General features: G+C 34.4%; 1 protein-coding gene across 9 annotated transcripts in view; it reads right to left on the minus strand.

Moving 5' to 3' along the window:
- The window catches only part of KIAA1109 (KIAA1109 ortholog), a 196,994-nt gene that overhangs the window by 138,107 nt on the left and 34,155 nt on the right, over positions 1-24,732 (minus strand). For all 9 annotated transcript variants that reach the window (XM_043487162.1, XM_043487171.1, XM_043487179.1 and 6 more), the window contains 10 exons: positions 24,591-24,672; positions 23,793-23,986; positions 21,730-21,809; positions 19,683-19,833; positions 14,188-14,344; positions 13,092-13,170; positions 10,654-10,745; positions 9,242-9,359; positions 1,135-1,290; positions 777-874 (listed from right to left, as the gene is read on the minus strand). In XM_043487162.1, coding sequence (XP_043343097.1) covers positions 777-874; positions 1,135-1,290; positions 9,242-9,359; positions 10,654-10,745; positions 13,092-13,170; positions 14,188-14,344; positions 19,683-19,833; positions 21,730-21,809; positions 23,793-23,986; positions 24,591-24,672 — 1,207 coding nt within the window. The remainder of the gene's footprint in view (positions 1-776; positions 875-1,134; positions 1,291-9,241; positions 9,360-10,653; positions 10,746-13,091; positions 13,171-14,187; positions 14,345-19,682; positions 19,834-21,729; positions 21,810-23,792; positions 23,987-24,590; positions 24,673-24,732) is intronic.

Raw genomic sequence — 24,732 nt, forward strand, 5'->3', positions numbered from 1 at the left:
ATTATTCAATATACTCATTCTAGTTGTATAGCACGGTGATTCGATGTTCTTATGGATTACACATTATACAAAGTTATGACAAGATATTGATTATATTCCTTGTGCTCTACATTACATCTCTGTGACTTATTTATTTTATAACTGGTAATTTGTACCTTTTAATCTCCTTCACCTATTTCACCCGTCCCCATTCTAATAACCACTAGTTTGTTTTTTGTATCTCAGAGTCTATTTTTGTTTTATTCATTCATTTGTTTTGTTCTTTAGATTCCAAATATAAGTGAAAACATACAGTCTTTGTCTTTCTCTGTCTGACTTATTTCACTAAGCATAATACCCCTTCTAGGTCATCTATGTCACAAATGGCAATATCTTGTTCTTTTTTAAGGCTGAGTAATACTCCAAAGAGTCTATATACCACATTTTCTTCATCCACACTTCATTCATCTGTCAATGGGCACTAAAGTTGCTTCCATATCCTGGCTACTGTAAATAATACTGCCATGAATACTGGAATACACATATGTTTTCAAATTATTGTCCAGCTTCTTAGGGGAACTTAGGGAATTTATGGGAATGGCAGAATATTGCAATTAATGACCAAAAAAAAAAAAAAAAGCAGCAATTCTGTGACACTAAAGTTAGTGAACAGTGGAGGAAAGCCAAAATACTACAGGCTGGCAACAGAATGGGCTGGAGAGAATAAAGATAAGTGCCAGGAAATCAAACTTACTAATAAACCTTGTGGAACAAACAATGCATCCAACTATACGTACTTTTAAAGAGAACTTGGTATTACATGTAGCTGGAACAAAGTCCGTAAAAGGCAAAGAAAAATCAATGTTTAGTGTTTCCCCACAGGCTGCCAGGTACACTGCAAAAAAAGAGAAAAAGAAATTTAATTTCCAAAAAAAAATAAAAAAAAAACTGCCTTAAATACATACCTAAACAAAATTAAACTTAACTGCTTAGTTCAATATGAATTCTGAAATAGTTCTCTGAGAGCCTCACAAGACAATGCAAAAAAATATCAATTCTAGTATCTATTAAAACTAGAAAATCAATACCAATTTTTTTTGTTGATATTTGTCTTAATGAACAGAACATTTAACCTAATTTTTTAAAAGTACCTACCATTTTCCTGTTGTTTAGTGGAACAGTCAATCCAGTTGTGCTGATTAGCTGCCCAAATCATTTCAAATTGATGAAACATGATTTTAAAGTTCCATGTATATGGAACAAATGAAAAAATGTCTGGTGCACTATCACTTGACCAGTCTTGAATTAAATCTAAAATTATTGGGATAGGAGACAAAATGTATAATTAATCGAAATTCAAAAAACAAAATAAAAATATTCTAATATCAAAAATGATGTTTTCAATTGTAATTAAAAAGAATTTTTATACAAAAATATTAAAAGGTTATTAAGATGGAGCTAAATTAAGATTGCAAGAGAATTATCAACAACCTCAGATGTGCAGATGATACCACTTTAATGACAGAAAGTGAAGAGGAACTAAAGAACCTCTTGATCAAGCTGAGAGAGGAGAGTGAAAAAGCTGGCTCAAAATTCAACATTCAAAAAACTAAGATCACGGCAAATAGATGGGGAAAATATGGAAAATGTCAGATTTCATGTTCTTGGGCTCCAAAATCAATGCAGATGGTGACTGCAGCCATTAAATTAAAAAACGCTTGCTCCTTTGAAGAATAGCTATGACAAACGTAGACAGTATATTATAAAGCAGAGACATTACTTTGCTGACAAAGGTCAGTATAGTCAAAGTTTGGTTTTTCCAGTAGTCACGTATAGATGTGAGGGTTGAACCATAAAGAAGGCTGAGTGCCAAAGAATTGACACTTTCGAACTGTGGTGTTGGAGAAGACTCTTGAGCATCCCTTGGACAGCAAGGAGATCAAACCAGTCAATCCTAAAGGAAATTAATCCTGAATATTCACTGAAAGGTCTAATGCTGAAACTGAAGCTCCAATACTTTGACCACTTGATGCGAAGAGCTGACTCACTGGAAAAGACTCTGGTGCTGGGAAAGACTGAGGGCAAGAGGAGAAAGGGGCGACAAAGGATGACATGGTTGGACGGCATCACTGACTCAACAGACATGACTTTGAGTAAAATCAGGGAGACAGTGAAAGACAGAAAAGCCTGATGTGCTGCAGTTCATGGGTTCGCAAAGAGTTGGAAATAACTTAGCAATTGAAGTACAACAAATAAACAGTTTGACAGTAAAAATGCTTACTTACTAATCACAGTTACAGATAAGAAAATTATTAATGTATTTCATATACCTATTATATCTTTAAAGAAACTTAAGATAAAAGAGCAAGAAAATCACCTGATATTCTGCTACTCAAGTATCTAATATTGTGGACATATCTCATTCTAGTTTTTTCTCTTTGTAAATTTTTACACTATCCTAGATGCACATGTGTTATGTATTACTTTTTTTCACTGAACTCAAAATTTTGCCATGTTATTTAATAGACAGTAACAAAGATTTTAGTGATAGTTCATTAAAAAGATCTGCAAAGATTTATTTAACCATTTACTGTACTTGGATATTTAGACTTTCTTCAAATTTTTGTTGTAGACAATGTTATTGCATATATTTCCATACAAGATATTTTACATATTCAGAATTATTTTGTCAGGATAGATTTCAAAAGTAGATTTGCTAGGTCAAAGTTTATGAATTTTTAAGGCTATTATAAATCACAAGGACCTCCCAGCTGGCTCAGTGGTACAGAATCTACCTGCCAATGCAGGAGATGCAGGAGATGCAGGTTCGATTCCTGGGTCAGGAAGACCCCCTAGAGAAGGAAATGTCAACCCACTCCAGTATTCTTTCCCGTGAAATCCTGTGGACAGAGGAGCCTGGAGAACTACAGTCCATAGGGTTGCAGAGTTGAACACGACTGAGTGACTAAGCAACAATAAATCACAAACTGCTTTCCAAAAGTAGTAGATTAATTTATGTTATTAAAAATATATGGTCAACTATCTATTTCACTGTACCTGTTCCTGCATTATATTTCTTTCTACCTCTCTTTCTGTTTTTATTTTTGATGGCAGCTGGGGCGCTGTGGCTTGATAACTGATAACTGAAAAATGATATCTCAGTTTAATTGAATTTTTTAATTACAAGGAGGACTGAACATTTTTTCATGTCACTTTATTCACAAAACAAATATCTACAGAATGTCTACTGTGTGCACACTCTGTTCTAGACCCTGGGAATACAATGTGAGCAAAACAAAGTCTTGACCTTAGAGTTACAGTCAATCAGCTTTATTGACTGCTGATTTACTGTACTGCTGGTTCAGATGGTTTAATTGGTGCTTTTCAAAATTGTGTTCATATACTTTGTCTGCATATCCTTTCATACTTATTTTTTTTTAACCCCAACAGGCAAAAGCTCTTTATACTATACAAGGATATTAGCCCTATTCTATCACACTGCCTTTCCTTCTGGCAGTCACATCATTTACATGCATTGTATACTCACCGGAATCACATTCTTCAATCAACTGTAACCCTCCTAAAGGTGTCAGGCTCATCTTTGTATGCTCAGTACATAATACAGTGCTACAGTATCAGAACTTTGTGTATTTGAAAGAGAGAAGCAAGTACCATTGTTTTAACACAAACTCTTGACAACCAGATAGTCCTGGGTTTATATTCTGGCTTATCATTTTACTAGTTATATAATCTTGAACAAATGACTGAAATTCTATTGGTCTTCTCTTTTACAAAATGGGGACAATTGCACAGACTTATTTTGAGAATTTAGGGGCTAATAAGTGAAACTTTAGCACAGAAACTGTCACAAAATAGCATATGAATGGTAGTACTTATTAAAGATATTCTAAGAAAAATAACAGGCAAAAATAATTAAATATTTAAAGTCATTTTCCTTGAATTTTAAAGGATATCTTTAAAGGAGAAATATTAGATTCAGTAAAGAAATCAGAAGTTAAATATCATATGAACTCCTTTTAAAAATAACTGCAATGTACAGAAACTTGTACACATATATTAAATCCTCTGTTGGGAAAATGACAAAATAATTTAATATCAAGTTTCAATAAAAATTAATAAGATGCAGAGTTTTACTTTATCATCAATAAAAGGCATATGGCCAATTAACCTATTCTGAGACTAGAGAAAGGAAAATTCCACTTAATTTTACTTTATTTTAAATACATTTTTATTTCTTTTAACAAGCAATCCCAGTAGTTCATCATATCTTACAGTATCTATGCTTACTTCTAAAACTTTATTTCTACATACTATTGTATCTAACTATCCTGACTGCATCACTTGCTTTAACACAATGGTCAGCACTCAGGAGGTGCCCAAACGTTATCTCTGGGATTAACCAACTACACAATACAAAATTTATCACTCATCAAGTTGTTTTTCCTCATGTTTTTCCCTCATAAACATGCTTGGTTCTGCACTTTAACTCAAATTATTCATCCCTTCTAAAATAAACACACTCTTTGGTAACCTTTTTGTTAAGGAAAATGCTAACCATCTTTAACAACAACATGATCATACAGAGAGAACAAGGGTCTACAGTCAAAAAATTGTTCTTAAATGTCTCTCCCACTTATTGGCTTCATGAGTCTGCCCAAGTTGTTGAATGTTTCTTCAACCTCCTCACCGTTAATTCAGGGATAACAGTAACAGCTGTCTCTTTTCAGAGTTGTGAAGGTGAGATAAATGAATATGCTTTGGAATGCTTTATGAAAACACTATGCAAATTTTCATTAACGTTACTGAGTTCACTTACAAAGATCATTTCAGATCCTAATGCCCTTCCTTACTTTCTCTAATTGCCTTCAGATCATGGTGATTTCCTCTGTATTCACATCTTACATGTACTTGTTAAGGTCACAATTCATGCTTGTGCAATATACTTGAGATCGATAAATAAATGCACATAAGCAATGTGCTTAGTTGCTCTGTCGTGTCTGACTCTTTGCAACCCTTTGGACTGTAGCTTGCCAGGCTCCTCTGTCCATGGGATTTTTCAGGCAAGAATACAGGAATGGGTTGCCATTTCCTTCTCCAGGGGATCTTCCCGACCCAGGGATTGAACCTGCGTCTCCTGTCTCCTCTGTACTGCAGATGGATTCTTTAACTGCTGAGCCATCGGGTAAATCTAGACCACATTAGTTGGAGATTAAATAGCAAGGGAGAGTTCTAGGGTGGACCTTGGACCACTGGAGTGGTTGGATGTTAAACCACAAGGGCAGTGAAGCTGCTGTGGGAGGGTGAGAGGTCAGAGTACAGGAGAAGGCTGGATGTTAGACTGCAGGTCAAGGGCATGACCACAGTGGAAAGTTCAGAGGTTAGACCACAACAGAAGGGCTTGAGGTCAGACTACAGCAGAAAGCTGGAGACTGGCTGGAGGTGAGACCCCAGATAGAGTGAAGTGGGTCACACATGTAGAAGAGGGGGTGGTGCAGGGGGAGGGCCACGGTCAGGGGAGCAGTGGGAGGGTGCAAATAGGTCATGGGGAGGGACAGAGTCAGACAGTGAGAGGAAGGAAAGACATAAGTGTGGGGAACTGAGGGAGGCCAGGAGGATGGGGGTGACAGATGCCGCAGCTAAGTCCCCTTTGCCCCTGGCTTTGAGACCCCAGCCCGCCTTCTCCTTGACCAACAGGAACGACACACAGCCCTCCACGCCCAGGGGGGCGCCTACAGCCAAGATTCACTTGCCCGAAGGTGGGCTCAGGTTTCAGAGCTCCCTCTCCCGATACCCTCCTAATTTTCTGCAGGTTGAGATCATGGTTTGTATTTGTTTTGAATCATTATTCATAAGAGACTCTCAGCTTATAGTAACCACTTATTTACTTGATATTACTACTTAAAAGGCTGAAATATAAATGCTAGTGAAATAAACACAAATTCAAATAATCTACTAATCTAAGGAAACCAATGTAATTTTATAGTTACTAGTCAATTTCTATTTTAATGTCTTACAAATTTTTCAAGTATCTTATCTACAATTTCAATATATTCTGCAGTACAGTTTCCCCACCAGCTTACACAACATCTTCCCTGATAAATATTAAAAATTATGGTAACAAAATATTTTTACTAGGAACCTCAAAAACTATTTCCGATATGTATGTCTCTTTAAACCAAAAAATGTTCATATGACCAACTGGTTTTACCAAATAAATTTACCAGAAAAAGGAAGCTTTTTGATGCTTGATGCTTAATTATTGATAAGTCAAGCATACTAAAAATCAGTAAATATACCAAATATTTGAAAAATTCAGCCAAACATGAACTAATAGGCAATTTGTTAACTGCATTCATTTCAAATATACATGGAATTTTTTTCAATGGTAATGGACCAAACTATAAAACATGTCTCAACAAATATTGGGAATTGAAAAAAAAAAAATTTGTGAAGTTGGTAATCTAAATGTTAGTCTGGGGAAAAAACTCATTTACAACTTACTTTATAATTAAGTATTAGGCCAGCAAAAGTCACTCAGTCGTGTCCGACTCTTTGCGACCCCTCAGACTGTATATAGTTCATGGAATTTTCCAGGCCAGAATACTGGAGTAGACAGCCATTCTCTTCTCCGGGGATCTTCCAAACCCAGGGATTGAACCCAGGTCTCCCACACTGAAGGTGGATTTTTTACCAGCTGAGTCACCAGAGAAGCCCAAGAATACTGGAGTGGGTAGCCTATCCCTTCTCCAGCAAGATCTTCCCAACCCAGGAATCAAACTGGGGTCTCCTGCATTTCAGGTGGATACTTTACCAGCTGAGCTACCAGGAAAGTTACACCCTATAAAATATCCATCAAGTGGTACTGGGACTGTTATAATGTCCTGTTCTTCTCTTAGAGTAAACATAAGTCAATTTCACTATTGCCAGTAAAGACTTTACTTCTGCCTTTGTTTTGTATCTTTCATTCCTGAAGCAGCTCTACATTGTTTTTATCATGAAGTGATCTTTGTCTCACACTGAAATCGCTTATGAACAATTTTATCTCACTAATAACTAATGTGAGAATGGTTCTTGAGACATACAAATAGATAGTTTATTTTCTGCAAAAATCTGTCAATAAAGAAATGTAAAACTGAGAAAAGAGAAAAGCAATTCAAACACTATGACCAAGTATGTTTTCTCCAAGATTAGACTAATATTACTCTGACAGTGTCTTTTTTAAAGAATGAAAAAGTTTTTAAAGGATTCTAGAAAGATTTCTGGGGGTCTCCTAGGTGGTACAGTGGCAAAGAATCCTCCTGCCAATGCAGGTGATGCAGGTTCAATCCCTGGGTTGGAAAGATCCCCTCGAGGAAGAAATGGCAACCCACTCCAGGGCTCTTGCCTGGAAAATCCCATCAACAGAGTTGCTTGGTGGGTTACTAGTCAATGGGGTCGCAAAGAGTAAGACACTACTGAGCATGCACACAGCAGCAGAAAGATTCCAGAAGTAATATATCTAAATATTACAGTTGTTAAATCTGGGAAATGAGAACTTAAGCTTTGTACCTTTCTACATTTTAAAAATTTCTCCAAATCAATTTTAGAAAAAAATAACTCAAAAAGCGAATTTCAACAGGTAGAAGCATAAAGACTAGAGTTAGAGAAAGAAAATGATTTAAGAAACACACAATTATAATTTAAGAAATAAGTACTTGTTTAACTAATAAAATATTCAGTCTAAATGTAAGCACTACTACAAAATAAACTTTAAATCTTGAGAAATTTATACTTCTAACTATTCTTAGCATTACTAAAGTCTGAGATTATGAAATCTGGAGGAAACACAATGTAAAGTATAACATGCTTGAAAATGTTGGGTTTTTTCTTTAAGTTTAAATAAATTAAATAATTTATAATCTAAAAAATCTAAAAATAAAGAAACTAGAATCTACTTTAAAAGATTAGCCAAGTTAGAAATGACAAAATATTAAGTGAGAAGGAAAAGAAGATATTTATATAAAAACAGATTCTTGGGCCAGACTATTGGGTTGGAATCCTAACTTGACCTAGTCAACCTAAACCTGGACAAATTGCTTAACCACTCTGTAACTGACTACCCTCTTCTGTAAAATAATGATAATAAAATTTTCCTCAGAGAGTTATAGGGGTTTAATGATTTAATATGTGAAACTGCTTAAAAGAGAAATAGACACTAATACACACAAAGTTTTAGGTATTATTTTTTTTTTCATAAACCTGAATTAAGTATTCATTGTCCAGCTTCACTGACAAAAGTTTAACCTTCCAGGACTCTGTCAAAGTTTCTATTACTGAGACCTTGAAACCTGAATCCTGGAGAAGAATCATGTAACTCGTCTCTATTTCATAGATAAGGAACTGAAGCTTAAACAATTAGACAATTTGGCCTACATCATATTACTAGTAAATAATGTCACGACAGAACTACCTATGCATATCTTAATCACTGCTATACCCACAAATAAACAACTGGTGGGTGGACAAACAAATGGATAAATGTAGCAATCAGTCAAACAAATATCAGAAACTCTAGGGTAGCCACTGATCCTGGAAAAGCAGACTGATTCTGTTTGGTTAAACTTCTTACAAAAAAGTTAAAAAGATGCTTATTTTTAAGTAACAATTTAAATTACTATAGTGATTAAACATTTATGTTATTCAGAGACTAAGACTACACATTCCCATACTTATAAAATGTAATAAGTAGCTATCATAACATGCTGCAAGTAATAAAAGAATTTTTCCAACTAACGATAGTATCAATTCAATTATACACATCAACAGAAAGGAGTTAAGTAGGGGCTCTTACTCCTACTTTGATTTGACCACAAAAACATATTTGACTATGTGAATACATTGTCTGTGGATTACAATAATTAAAACAAAATAGTAAATCCACTATGATGCCTAATTCATAAGCAGGAAAAAACCAATTCATTTTCCCCATCTAACCCCCCATTAGAGTGACACAAAAATGAATTCTTGCACTTCCTTCCAAGGTCAAATTTTGGATTCACAGTTTCCTTCTATGCATTAAAAGACAGCACAGAACATATATATTTAAATTTTTCCTCTAATAATCTCAGCCCCAAAAGAAGTATAAAAATAAAAAAGTATGAATTGTGTCATTAAGTCCCTATGTTGAATCTAAAAGCAAAACTTAATATAAACAAATTCACTCTGATAAATCTCACTGTGTTTTTATTTATTAGAAAATTACCTGTGAAGAAATTCTTCTGTGCAAAGATGAAGTGGTAGGTGGCTTTATAAACCTCTAATTCACACTGCCATGTCTGTGGCATGTTCCATATTCGGGGGTAGCTGGCATTGATGTGAAACTGCAAACCAAATGTTAAGCAAAATGTTAGACGTTAAAACGTGACATTGCATGAACAGCATTAGAAATGAACTCACACAAACTGATAATTAAAACTTATTTTCCTACTGAGTTGAACAGAGGGTCCTTTATAGATTTTCAAATTGCTGTAGCTAAAGGTCAGTACCCATGGTTACATCCAGCTCATGAAATACTAAGCCATGATGTGGCCAAAAAAGTTTAAGAACAAGTCAGGCTACAGTTTTGATACTGTAGCTAAACAAAGAGTAACCTCATTAATTCTTCTTTAAACTTAATCTGTTGAGTGAGAGGCTCAGGGTCAAGGAGGGTAATGTGCAACGCATCCCGTCACATAGGAGTTTGGCCACCAGTGCCTCCTGGCTTCTCATTTGACAGCACAGTAGTTATAAATCTGACCTGGTGCTTTGTGATATATTTCACCTGCCAAGGCTTGGCAATTCTCCAAAGGCAAGAGCTGCCTGACCAGGAATAGCATTATTGCACAGTACCATTTATCAGCAATAGCTCAGGAATTCATTAAAATGCTAAATATGTCAGTTTAACACATATTTATAGTATTCAATATATTCTTGGATAACTATAAAATTTTCCTCTTAATTTACATATATCGTGTAAATATGCTTGTTTAGATAAGCAATTAAGGACCTAATGATACCATCTAATATAAAGCAATCCTCTCTGAATATTAGCTATTCCACACAGTAAATTTGGTTATTATTGTTATCCCTGAGAAAAAATAACAATCAGCTTGATTAATGAGTTCCCAGCCTGCAATTTTTAATCATAAGTGTTTCCACATTAATTCTGTTTCTAATATGGTGCAATTTAGGGTATCAACAAGATTTTCTTCCTTGTACATTATTCATCAAGTAAAAAGGACAGTGAATTATTAAGGTTGAGAAAGAATCTGACGGGGCCAGGAAACATACAGTAAAAATTTATCTAATTATTTACAGCACAGGAGAGAGTCTAGCCATACAATGAAGTTTTCAAAAAATTTTCTAACAACTTCTCAAATTTTTAAAGGCCAAAAACCCATGTATTGCTGCCTTATAGTCATTTCCCCTAAAAGAAGAGCAATAGGGAGAGGCCAAAGAGAATCCAAAGCATTGAGAATCTACTCTTCTTCCCAAAAATATGGGCAAGAGCACCTGGTGGTTCTGGAATAAGAAGACAGATTATTTGATGATTTGACCATTAAAATTTTATATTAAAAAAAACCCCAAATTTGTATTTTATGGGTACACGCATAGCATCATATACGTTAGACTTACTGCCAACATTTCCGCTTCTAAAAGAGTCCGGTATTGCATGCTGGTAGTGGCATCAACATGTAAGAGTTGTCCTTTAATTGCAGGGGTATAACCTAAAATAGGTGAAAACATAAAAAATAAGAACCTAAAAAAATAGATAACTAAAATTTTCAGAAACTGGAAACAAATTCCCCCACCACCCAAAGAAGGAATTCCTGAAAATTGGTGATTAGTTACTATTTAAATACACCTCCAATAATGTGGATTATGCTATCTAATCCATAACCTTTCTCATTTTGGACAGCTCTGATGGAAAAAAGTTCCATTTTCATATAATATCTATCCTGATTTTGCTTTCTAATGCAAAACTAAAAGTCTATTTTCTAAATGATTAATAAGCAAGTATTTAAGACTGCTCCCATGTCTTATTTTTCCCCATTAACTCAAGGGTACATATATTCATCATTTTCAACTACTCATTATATAGTGACAGTTTCTGAAGAACAGCTATTCCTTACATAATGACAGTTATCAAACAACACAGCCCTGTTCTGAATAAATGCAGAAAAGTTCAGAGGATTTCACTTCTTTTCTTGATGGACTGTCCTCCTATGAACACTAACACTATGATCATTATTATATGGTCAATTCAACATGCATCCTGCTCTGGGCAATTTTTCCCCCAAACACCTGAATCTCTCGGGGAAGTTGTAAATGTTTTTGAGTTATATTTTGTTATTATCTAAGACTTCAGCCTATTTTTCCCTCTGAAGATACTCATCTTAAAAGCCATCTAACCTTTACCAGGCTTCCTGGGACTCAGTGGTAAAGAATCCTCCTGTCAATGCAGGAGATGTGGGTTCGATCCCTGGGTCAGAAAGATCCTCTGGAGAAGGAAATGGCAACTCACACCAGTATTCTTGCCTGGGAAATTCCATGGACAGAGGAACCTGGCAGGCTACAGTCCATGGGGTCACAAGAGAGCTGGACATGAGTAAGCAACTAAACAACAACTTTACCAAGAACCTGACTGGGTTTTCCTTAGACCTTTAGCTCATGTGGTTCCACAGTCACTGTTCTGTGGCACTTCCCATGAATTCATGATAGGTCAAGATGTTGATGCTTCAGTCCTCAGATGGCCCCTTTACCCCTGTGCACCAATAACTGTACCCCTAAAAAATATGTACAGATATTATCCTATTTGCATCATCAGTTTAAAAAAGGCAAAAGCACTCCCTTAACTGAACTATTCTCAATTTTATGCAATACTCAATTGTCTTTTCCCCTACAGAATTACCTATATGTCAGTAATTAAGGCTATCCTAAAAGATGCTTCTTTCCAACTGACTACTCTGAATCCTAGAGAATCTCAATATCTGCTTTAAGACTGAGTATGATTATTCTTTTAAAAGTAACTAAGATAAGGTTTAGTTCTTCATTGTAATAGCTCTAAAGTTAAAGGGGAAAGAAATTATCTCATTTTCAGTCATTTTTTTGATTAATTATCTAAGCAGGCAGACTCAACTGCTATCTTTCAAATAGAAACTAATAAATCTAGTCAACCCCTTTGCCTGCTTTCTTCTTATTGTAGAAACAAAATGAGTGACAGAAACAAGAAAAGAGAGCCAATTATATAAAAATTACTCTAATTATACTCAGCGATAGAAACATTGCTAGATAGTAATTTAAAAATAAGGGTAAGTTGCTACTCTCCATACTCAACAGTGAATAAAGCAGAATTTCAATTGTTCTGCTTTACAGAACAATTACAAATAAGAGAATAGGAAAAGCAAATAAAAATTAGGAAGACTATTTGACATTTTGATAAATTTAACAAAAAGTATTTAATGTTTAATGTTACTGATTACTCTGTATCAGGGCCCAAACTTCAAATGCATAATGAACTTAGATTATCTTACCTCAGATGAAACTACAACTATCAGGGCATGATTTAATATTTTAAACATGAAATATTCTGCTTTCTTAAAGTTATGCTATTCAAAGAACAAGCTTACTCTCTGACAAAAATCTACTAAAGATATAACCTAAAACAAAGCTTATTAGCTCCTGAATCAATTTCTGCCCGTGGACCATGTTTCACGTGCCAGGTCTTGGGTCTGGTACCAGGTATACACTGGTAAAAAGAAATACACAGCACCTGCTTTTACAGAGCAATAGACCAACAGGAAAGACATATGCTAAGCAAATTATGCACAATCTTACAAAAGAAAAGTATAAAGCACAATGACAGCACAAATAAGACATAGCTTGAATAAAAGTTTTTCTCTTCTCTCTAGGTGCATAAATAATTATATAGCATTTACTAAGGGCACATTAAAATATAACAGAAAACTGAAAGCAAAAACTCAATTAATTTTAGTCTAAGTGGATTAATAATTATTTGTATATTAATTATGCCCATAATCACTTAAAAAGGAAAACACTCATTTGTAGCTTACCATTTTCCTCAACCGTCATTGGAATATTAATTTCTAAATATGAACCAGCTCCGACATTTACATGTACAGCATTTGTTTCCTACCAAAAGGAAAAATTCATATGAGACATTATAATTATTCTTCCATCTTTACTTTTCAGTTATTAATGCAGACAAAATTCAATCATCAATCCAATGGTTCAGAGGAAAAGAAATCTGCCTGCAATACAGGAGACATGGATTCAATTGTAGGGTCAGGAAGATCACTTGGAGGAGGAAATGGAAACTCACTCCAGTATTCTTGCCTGAAAAATCCCATGGACAGAAGAGCCTGGGAGGCTATTGTACAAAGGGTCACAAAAAGTCAAACACAACTGAGCATGGCACACATACACAATATTAAACAGGGCTTCCCAGGTGGTTCAGTGGTAGAGACTCTGCCTGCCAAAGTTCAAGCTTTGAGTCAGGAAGATCCCCTGAAGAAAAAAATGGCAACCCACTCCAGTATTCTTGCCTGGAATATCCCACGGACAGAGGAGCCTAGCAGGCTACAGTCCATGGGACTGCAAAGAGTCAGACACTGAGCTACAACAATATTAAATAGGTATTAAAAGTTCCTAAGAGCAAAAGTTCAAATTTATACCAAAAATACACTAAAACAATTTGGCTAGATTCAAAGGAGAAGAATAATGAGACTACAGTATCAAAGTCTATTATTATTAATTCTTTCCACTTATTTGGCACTAAATGATGTAACATACATACTGGGGATAGGGGTCAGGCGAAGCTCAGAAAAATGAATCTAAGTATAGGACTAGTTGGGTTTCCCATGTGGCACTAGTGGTAAGGACTTGCCTACTAATGCAGAAGACATAAGAGATGTGAGTTCAATCCCTGGGTAGGGAAGATACCCTGGCGGAGGGCAACCCACTCCAATATTCCTGCTTGGAAAATGCCATGGACAGAGGAGCCTGGCAGGCTGAAGTCCATAGGGTCCCAAAGAGTCAACCACAACTGGAAGCAACTTAGCACACACGCATGGAACTAATTACCAGAAAAACACTCTAGAAGATAATGGTCAAATTTTAAACACTACTTTCTACTATTTCAATAATTACCCTATTTTTGGTAAACAACAAGTCAATTGTAGCATCTGCAATAATATTCATTCGTAGTTCAAAAGCAAGGATCTGTCTTGGTCTCCCAGGCTGTGCAATTTCAGAAACTTTCAGAACTTGATAATCAGGAGGGAAGAAGAACTTCCACAGACAATCTCTAAATAAGGAGGAAGAAAGAATAATGACAAGTTATTCAAATAAAATTGCTTCTCATAAAAAAGACTAAAATCAGTATTATAACTTTATACTGATATTATCATTGCTATCTCATTTAACAATTAGACATAAATTTCAAAAAAAATTTATTTAAAAACACTTATTTCAAAAAAATAAGTGACAAAATAACACCTACTATAGTTTCCTTTCAGTAAAATGAAAGACTATTTTCTCCAATGTTTTCTATTTTCAGAGATCAATGAGCTTTGAGCATTTAATATACTGCTATAAAATAAGACGTGGGTAAGACCAAGTTTACACTATTCACCCAATACTGTGAGAAAATAAAGACTTTCTACAAGTATATCAAATGTCCAAATGGCAAAGAAAGAGTTGAAGGGGAATGGTTTAATTAGAATCATTTTTCCTTTCTGGATAATTACTTAACCTTTCTGAGAATACTTGCCTGCTTCCTCACTTGTAAATGAGGTTTATCATAACCAGTCTCAGAGAATATATCCAAGAATTAAATGACAACACACATCAAACACTTGGTAGTACATGGCACATGGAAAGAAATGTTATTCTATTATTTTTATAATCATTTTTAATCAATATTATAACAATAAGAGTCTAAAGAGTAACAGGTGTGTAAAAAGATGCAAGTATTTGGAAGTCAGAGCTTGAATGTATTTGCCTCCCCTTATCTGACAAAAGATGAAAGAAACCAAGAAATTTTCAATTCAGACTTTTCTATGTAATTAAAAAATTAGCATGTTACTCATACATTCAGAAAAAGCATCAGTTTGTGACTTTTAAAAGGAAAAGATGAGGAAGGAGTCATGAGTAACTGGAAATGCTGCTTGGAATGAACAGAGAAAAATTAGATGAACAGAACCAAATTTGCAAACTGACTGATTTTAGACTTTAAACTGCTATCATTAACAACATGAAAAGAAAATTAAATTTATAAATGTTTTGGTGAAGACACACAAATATATATAACTAAGATATTAAAGACAAAGATTCCATCTGATCATTAGATGATCAGGGACTAAAAAATGGGCAGCAGGATACAATGAAAAGAGCAGTAGACTTGAAGGGTTGTTTTGAATCTTGGCTCCAGATGGTACAGCTTCATTATCTTGCCCAAATCACTGAACCTCTCTGCATCTCCATTCTTTCACAGGTATAACCAGTTCACCACACTTGTCCTTGTGTTTCTCACTGAGTTGTGAAACTATAAATGAAAGCACTTAAGTGCTAAGTTGCTTCAGTCATGTCTGAATCTCTGCAACCCCATGGACTGAAACCTGCAAGGCTCTTCTTTCATGGAATTCTCCAGGCAAGAATACTAGAGTGGGTTGCTATGTCCTCCTCCAGGGGATATTCCCAACCCAGAGACCAAACCCGTGTCTCTAGTGTCTCCTGCACTGGCAGGCTGATTCTTTACCACTAGCACCACCTGGAAAGCCCTGAAAGCACTTAAGTGAAAGCAATAAAAGGCCAGAAAATGTCAGGAATATTAGCATTATTATAGTTTATCATTAAGGAGTAAGTACAAATTTATAAAGTTTGGATTTCAACTGTCATGAAAACACTTAAAAAGAAAAGCTGAATATCTTAAAGATTGAGAAAATCATGTAAAGGTGGTAGACATAAAAAATCTATAAGCTAAATAAGGTCATGACAAATCAGAGGTTAAAAACTTCTCTAGTGGTCCAATGGTTAAGAATCCACCTTGTAATGCAGGGGACACAGGTTCGATCCCTGGTTGGGGATCAAAGACCCCACGTGCTCCAGAGGAACTGAGCCCATTACCCACAATTAAGACCCAATGCAGCCAAATAATTAAATATTAAAAAAAAAAACAACAACTCACCATGCTGAGTAAACTATCCAATAATAAAACAGGTGAGATCTCCTACCTTTTTTACACTAACAGATAAATGTTTAAAAAAACTGACCTAATTAACATTTCTGATAACAGTTCATATTTGTTTAGAAACTCAATATGGGGAAGGAGTAAAGGAAATGGCTACAGAAAAGGAAATGCACAATTTGAGTATGTAAGGGAGGAGATAAGTACTATTGCTACTCACAAAAGGAAACTAAACTCAAATGATAAATTTTTCTTCTTTCTTTTTAATAAATCTGAATGCTTTTGTTAAGTTCGGGTTAAGAAATATATTGCTGTTCTCTCCTAGCAGTGGCAGGACTAACTGAATGGAGTTGGTAAAGACAACTGTTTTTTTTACATGATCTTCAGTATCATTTCTCTATGACTATATACTAAAGGAATTTTGGCTTGGATTTTCATGTAAATATAGCCTAATACTTTTTCTTAAAGCATTAAAATTAAATACAACTTAAGAAGAATTGTACTTTATTCAAATGCTAAAGTGCAAAAATATTTTATGTGTCTGTGTTAAAGCATTGCTTTAATTTTTTCCTTTCAAATATAACTGTTACTGAATGGAATGCAGAGCTCCTCACTTTCAATTATTCCACAGAAAAAGCAGCATGGTTTAGTGTATGAAAAATTTTATCATCAAAGGAAAATTTAAATCCAATAATTTGAAAAATATGTTTCCTAACCTGAAATTTTAAGCTGTTTACTTCAACTCTACAGATCTAACCCAGAACTTAAGTATTATATTAGTATATTGCAAGTTTTCAACTAATATACTTAATTACACATTTACCATTCAACTGTTATTTAAATAGCTACTTAATGGAACAGGTATGCCTATATACTAGAGATACCAAGGTTAAAAGAATGTAGTACTTGACAAAGTATGTAATTCTAATAATGCTGGGCAGAAATCACTTTTTAAAATAATAAGGAGTCAGTATATCAAGTCAGTATCAGCACTCTCATATCTGCCTCTGCAACTGTTTAGCTTGTATTTTCTTTTTTTGTTTGCTTTTTTAAAGCTTGTATTTTCCATTCAAGCTAGTTTAAGAAAAACTAAACTAGCTTTAACCAATGTATATTTACATAAAAATTTAGATGTTCTCTCTTAAATAGTGGTAAATGACACCTCCTATGTTTAAAATTCTTCAGTAAATATAGATGTTCATAATATATTAAAGATAAGAAAATTCCTTCAAAATCAATAGAATAACTAAGAAATAAAAAAACCCTTTTTACCTTTCAGGGACTACCCATTACCTCCAGTATAAAATCTACGAATTTCTTAACTACCTACAAATCTCTTAACAACCTATAGAGTTTATTAAGACAATTCTACACTTCATTAGGCATTTGAAGGACTCCTCCCTTGCTTTGATTATTCCTTCCTTCCTTCTTTTACTGGCTAATTCTTACTTATTTTTCAAAACTCAACTCACATATTACCACAACCAAAAAGCATTTTCCAATTCTCTCCTCTTCCATATGAGTTATGAACCTGTTATGAGCTAAACTGCGTCCCCTTAAAATTCATATGTCCCATCTTCAGAGGAACCAGAGATCAAATTGCCAACATCCGTTGGATCATCGAAAAAGCAAGAAATCTCCAGTAAAACATCTATTTGTGCTTTATTGACTATGCCAAAGCCTTTGACTGTGTGGATCACAATAAAGTGTGGAAAATTCTGAAAGAGATGGGAATACCAGACCACCTGACACACCTCTTGAGAAACCTATATGCAGGTCAGGAAGCAACAGTTAGAACTGGACATGGGACAACAGACTGGTTCCAAATAGGAAAAGGAGTACGTCAAGGCTATATATTGTCACCCTGCCTATTTAACTTATATGCAGAGTACATCATGAGAAACGCTGGGCTGGAAGAAGCACAAGCTGGAATCAAGATTGCCGGGAGAAATATCAATAACCTCAGATATGCAGATGACACCACCCTTATGGCAGAAAGTGAAGAGGAACTAAAAAGCCTCTTGATGAAAGTGAAAGAGGAGAGTGAAAAAGTTAGCATAATCTCAACATTCAGAAAACTAAGATCATGGCATCTGGTCCCTTCACTTCATGGGAAATAGATGGGGACACAGTGTCAGACTTTATTTTTTGGGGCTCCAAAATCACTGCAGATGGTGACTGCAGCCATGAAATTAAAAGATGCTTACTCCTTGGAAGGAAAGTTATGACCAACCTAGATAGCATATTAAAAAGCAGAGACATTACTTTGCCAACAAAGGTCTGTCTAGTCAAGGCTATGGTTTTTCCAGTGGTCATGTATGGATGTGAGAGTTGGACTGTGAAGAAGGCTGAGTGCCGAAAAACTGATGCTTTTGAACTGTGGTGTTGGAGAAGACTCTTGAGAGTCCCTTGGACTGCAAGGATATCCAACCAGTCCATCCTAAAGGAGATCAGTCCCAGGTGTTCTTTGGAAGACTGATGCTGAAGCTGAAACTCCAATACTTTGGCCACCTGATGCGAAGAGTTGACTCATTGGAAAAGATTTCTGATGCTGGGAGGGATTGGGGGCAGGAGGAGAAGGGGATGACAGAGGATGAGATGGCTGAATGGCATCACCAACTTGATGGACATAAATTTGAGTAAACTCCGGGAGTTGGTGATGGACAGGGAGGCCTGGCATGCTGTGGTTCATGGGGTCGCAGAGAGTCGGACACGACTGAGTGACTGAACTGAACTAAATCTTCAGTACCTCAGAATTAGCTATAGTTAGACAGTCTTTAGAGAATTAAGTTAAAAAGAGATCAATAGGGTGGACCCTAGCCCAGTATGTCTGGCGTTCTTCTAAGAAGAGGAAATCTGGACACAGAGACCTATAAAACATATTAAGAGGGAAGATCATGTGAATATACAGAATGACCATCTACAGCCCAAGGAGACAGGCCTTGAACACATCCTTCCCTCATGGCCCTCAGAAGGAACCAATCCTGCCAACACCTTGGTCTTAGAATTCTAACCATCAGAACTATGAGAAATTTCTGCTGTTTAAGCCACAAAGTCGCTGGTACTTTGTTATGGCAGCCTTAGTCAACTAACACAGTGCTTTTCTAAGCTCTTCATCTTAATAAAACTCTTTTGTTTCTTTTTCCCTAAACTCAACTTTTAGCTCTGAATCTCCATAATCCCAACAATCCCTGGCATATTCACTGATTAAATACAAAAGAAAAAGCCAATGAACCAATACACTGCTCATTCACCACTTTTCTAATGAATTAGCTCCTCCTTTAGAGCAAACTTGACTATATCAATTGTTCTACAAATTATTTGGATTAAAATGTTCAGTGATATCTTACCCTGTCATAATAAAATAGCTTATAAAAACACTGAGCTAGTTTTTAATAAAAATTATAGCATTTTCCCAATACATTTGACTTAGTAGAAATATAATTTAATCAAGTACCTCTGCCTATCAGCCCATGGCCCATAGTTGAAATCTGTTCCTTTACCACAAACTATATCCAATCCCCAACATGGAGGCAAGTCTTGTAATTTGCAATCTTCAGTGCTCATTTCTCCTTCAATATTTTCTTCTGTTTCTTCTGGAACAAGTCCTATATTGCAGAATATACAATATGAAGGTAGCTACTTAAAATAACCATTAAAAGGCTTCCCTAGATCAACAGTTGTAAAAATTTTTTGATCTAAGGAATCCTTTACACACTAAAAAATTATTGAGGACACCAAAGTGGGAAATTTTTTTGTATTATATCTATAAAATTTTACTGAATTTAAAATTTGAATTGAGCAATATTTTAAAATTTATTTTTAAATAAAACTCATTACATGTTGACAAAACCAAATGTCTAAGATTTACTGAAAATATGATGCAAAAAAACTACATTTTAATGAAAATATAAAACTTTAATTTTTACTTAAAATATTAAATAATTATTACTTTCTAAAACAAATTAATAAGAAACATTGGCATTGTTTTTATCTTGGCAAATCTCTTAAATATTCAGCGTAATAGAAAACAAGTGAATTCTCATAGTTGTTTCTGCATTTAATCTTGTTACTCAAGAATCTGAAGAAAATCTAGCCTCATACAAATAGAAAAGGGAGAACTATTTCAACTGCTTTTTCAGATAATATTGGATATTCTTTGACACTACACCAAATTTCCACAAGTGGTAATTTCTTAGAGAATACTTGCAATGTGGAATCTGAAATTATATCCCTGAACTTTCACATTCTGATACATTAAAATTTATTGATTGCCTTTGCACTTTGAATAAATCTTTTACAGACATCATGAATTGATCATTTGGAAAATATGGGTTCATTGAAACATGCATACTTTTCCCAAACAGACAAATTTCATTATTAAATATTTAAAAACTCATATTGTTAATATCACTGGTAGTCTCATCAGAAGTCATCAAGCTCACAGTGGCAGACTCAAATTTTTCAAAATTCTAATTTTCACATGAAAGCACAAAACCATAGTTTGTCTCTAGTTGCTCTTTCAAGCAAAACCGGTGTTCCTTGAAAAGTGCAAACAATTCAGCTTGGAACTCACACGGTGATTTTCCTCAAAACATCAGTGTACTCTGATATGCGGCAGAAGTACATTATGTGTACTTACTTTAATAAGTGAATATTTAAAAGTTTACTCAAGGGTCAAGATTTGATAAAAGTAATTTTTACTGCTTAATCAAAGACACAGTAAAGTATACTGGCATCTGTTGTTATTGCGAATGTGTGGCAGTGAAAAAGACAAGAGATTACTGCTATAGTTTGGAAATCACTGCCTTTGATTCATGCTAAAGCACCAGTAGTTTTGTCCACCATAACTTTTGCATCATCAGTTCAACATGACAAAAAAAATGGCAAATAACATCCTATTTCTGAAAATACTCTGACCTCATAAACCTCCTGAAAAGTATGAAAATGAAAATTAGGAAAAAATGACTAAAAATCAAATATTTAGCTACTTTATAAAACTGAGACCACCTGTGAAGCACTATAACTAGCTAGACTTCAATCCTTAAACTTTAAGCCTCAAATCTAACTCAGTGTGACTTTTTCCCCCTAAGTCAGCATGAACTACTTTAACTACCACCACATTCTCTAATGGCTTTCACTCATGGTCGTTTGTATTCACAATTTCTGAAGTGCACTTGCAAAAATGGAATCTGAAGGAAAGATTACTATATTGTTCTTTTTTCATATCAAATACTGAAGTATTAATATTCAACTTTAGATGAATGACACAGATATTCTTTAGGTAGGCATTCTCACATGCACATTTACCATTATTGATGCTTATTTATATCCTAAGTAAAGATACTTAAACAATATTATTTAAATAATAATTTAAAATATACTTAATAATTAATTATAAATTATATTGATTATATTAAATAATAATAATATTAAATAATATTTTGTCTATTTCATAGAAGAAACAGAATTGTAGCTATAAAACATATTTTAAAAAATAATACCTGGCTCATCCATGTAATAGTAGATGTCAACATCATTTGACTGCATCACCACAAAACCTTCTCCCATTAATCTTGGTGGTCTATACAAAGGAAGGAAGAAGGAAAACTAAGTACATCTCCAGAATATAAAATGTTTGGTATTTTAATTAATGATGGTAATAGGTAAAAGCAAAAAAAGAAAAAAAACACTAAAAAGCAATCAAGTGTAGCATCTTGAAAAGGGAAAACATCTTTCACATTTACAGTAAATTGTTCCATAACTGCTTTCTATATTAGAGTATTTAAAAAATGGGCACTGAAAAATTTTTGATCAGTAAATTGCTTTAAGAAGGAAAAACATGTTTTGCATTTTTCATTTTGTTTTGAACAAGAGAAATCAATTTAAAACAAAGCTTAATTAAATACAATGAAGAACAATGTTCACTGGAATAGAATAAGCATATTCTGCATTTGCAACAATAAGTTTAAAATTAGACTTCGAATTCAACCAATTTATAATAATACTATAAAACTGATTGAGAAATATCACCTTATATACTGTAAAATAAAGTATAACCTTTTAGAAACATTAAATAAGAAAAAAATCTTGTCATTTTCAACAACCTTATATTATCTATTTTCAAGAATACTTAGTTGATCAACTTGAAATAAATTGAAATAAATTTAAAGCACACATCTTGAACTCATTCTGGAATGAGTGCTTCTGTGCCATCAAACCATTTCCCACTTGCTTTAATTTAACAACCTTTATCTTTGTCATATACCACAATATCTTCCTTCCATATCAAAATTAACATCTTAATCATGAGATAATATAGCACATACAAATTCAACAGTCTTCTTCTAAATGTATACTAAATCATAAAGTTTAGCATTTAATTTCATTATACAATCTCCACTCTTACTTTTGAAGAGTGAAAAATACAGGTTTAACTCTTCTTACAAAAACAGTGGGATAGTTTTTCATTTTACTCTCTAGTAATTTTCACAAAATCCAGGATTTATTTTTTCAGTATTACACTTTGTACCCATAAATACAGAACTGTGTGCACAGAATACATTCCAAGATGCTTAGCAAATTCAGTGATCTGAAGAGTGAAACCAGGTAGATCCACAGCCTCCCTGGTACACAAGCAGAGAAAATGACTGTGTCACTCTAGCCAAGCCCTAGAAAATCTAATCGCAAGCTATTCAAAAGCTGGAACTAAAAAGGAAGAATCATGCTTCTCATAACCTCAAACTTTATACTGCCTACACACAAAGCTAAAAGCTGAGACACAGCAGAAACTCATCATATGAGTACTTCCATTACACAAATTTAACCATAGAGATTCCTTCACAAGAAACAACAGAGATTGAGAATAATAAAAATTAAAAGAGCCCTAATATAACTCATGAGCATGTGGACTGGAGTCAGATGGGATTTATGTGTGTGTCTGCTGTTAACTGAGGGTCGCAGTCCTCTAGAACGGAAGCATCCCACCACAATGAGAGCAACTCTAGTGTGCATCATCACAACGTGTCTCCTAAATGCAGGCAGCTACTTCACTGAAGGAAAGTAAATCTGGAAAGCTAGGTGGAAAACTGACTGGGACTTAAATGTCAAACAAGCCCCAAAACTGTCTTAACTCCATCAGTTTTCTGAGATTAATTTTGATTTCATTTTCAACTTTTCATTAACTCAAATGGTATTTCACCATAATGAGTTTGTTAAATTTACGATTTATCCATCTCTTCTGCAAGTAAAAACCTACCTGTAAAGTGTATTTTCTAACATACAAACATCGAAGCTTAACTGCCCAAAATAAATTTCCCAAATACTCTAAGAAAAGGATAGAAAAATTATAGTTATAAGTTTATAGAAAAAATATTTAAATAGGAGTATACCAATGGATAAACTCCATTTATCTTATAAAGCAGGAATACTATCAACTGATTTAATAGAGAGATATAACTAATTATTGCCAAACTCACAGCAAAGAAATTAAAAGGATACTAAAGATTCTAAATGATAGCTATATTACATATAAAGAAGTTATCTGTTATTTTTATGACTTTCTTACTCATCATTTTGAAGACCAACATATCTCGGACTAGGAACAAGCATGACTCGAACATTTTCAAGCTTTCCCTTCACAATGTGCATGAACTGGTCAAGATGACTGGAAGGTGGTTTTGTAGTATAAGTTAAGAAAGCATCATCAAAGTTGATGCACAGAGTTTGAGGTTGGTAATGATTTCCAAAGGCCAAACGTCCCTAAAAACAAAACAGATAAAGAGATATTATGCCATACTATCTAGGACATATTTTTTTTTCCTTAGCTGACCGAATAACAAGCATTTTCAAGCAACTACTAAATGATTCCATTTTAGCAGTAAATAATACTATTTAAGTTGCTCCATTTTGGCTTCCCAGATGATTCAGTGCTAAAGAATCCACCTGCCAATGCAGGAGCAGATTCGACTCCTGGATCAGGAAGATTCCCTGGGGGAGAAAATGGCAACCCGCTCCAGTATTTTGGAGAAACACTGGAAAAATCCAGTGGACAGAGGAGGACTGGCAGGCCATAGTTCATGGGGTCGCAAAGAGTCAGACATGACTGACCACACATGCACAACAATCAATTTAGACCAGTGTTTAAAGAAATGCAAGCACCTGTGAATAAATAAGCAGCCTTTAAGGTGTATATATTTGTTCTAAAATGGTCTTGGTGTTGAAATAGTTCTTTCACTAAACAAAAAATGTAGCCCAGAAACTACATAATTACTTTTTGTTCTTAAGTGAAACTGTATCTGCAAAATTAAAAGGTTCTGCTATTGGGTAATAGCATCAATTATTAACTATAGCAGAATTTACTTACTGTGCTCACGTTGACCTTTATGACAGGAATAAGTGATCTCCATGAAGATGTAGGGTCTTGAGATTCTGTTTTTACTTTAACTCTAAAAAGAAAAAACAAAAATTGACATATATGAGAAAATGAGAATAAGTACCTGAGAATA

Source organism: Cervus canadensis, chromosome 1, assembly GCF_019320065.1.
Source record: "Cervus canadensis isolate Bull #8, Minnesota chromosome 1, ASM1932006v1, whole genome shotgun sequence".
Lineage (NCBI taxonomy): Eukaryota > Metazoa > Chordata > Mammalia > Artiodactyla > Cervidae > Cervus > Cervus canadensis.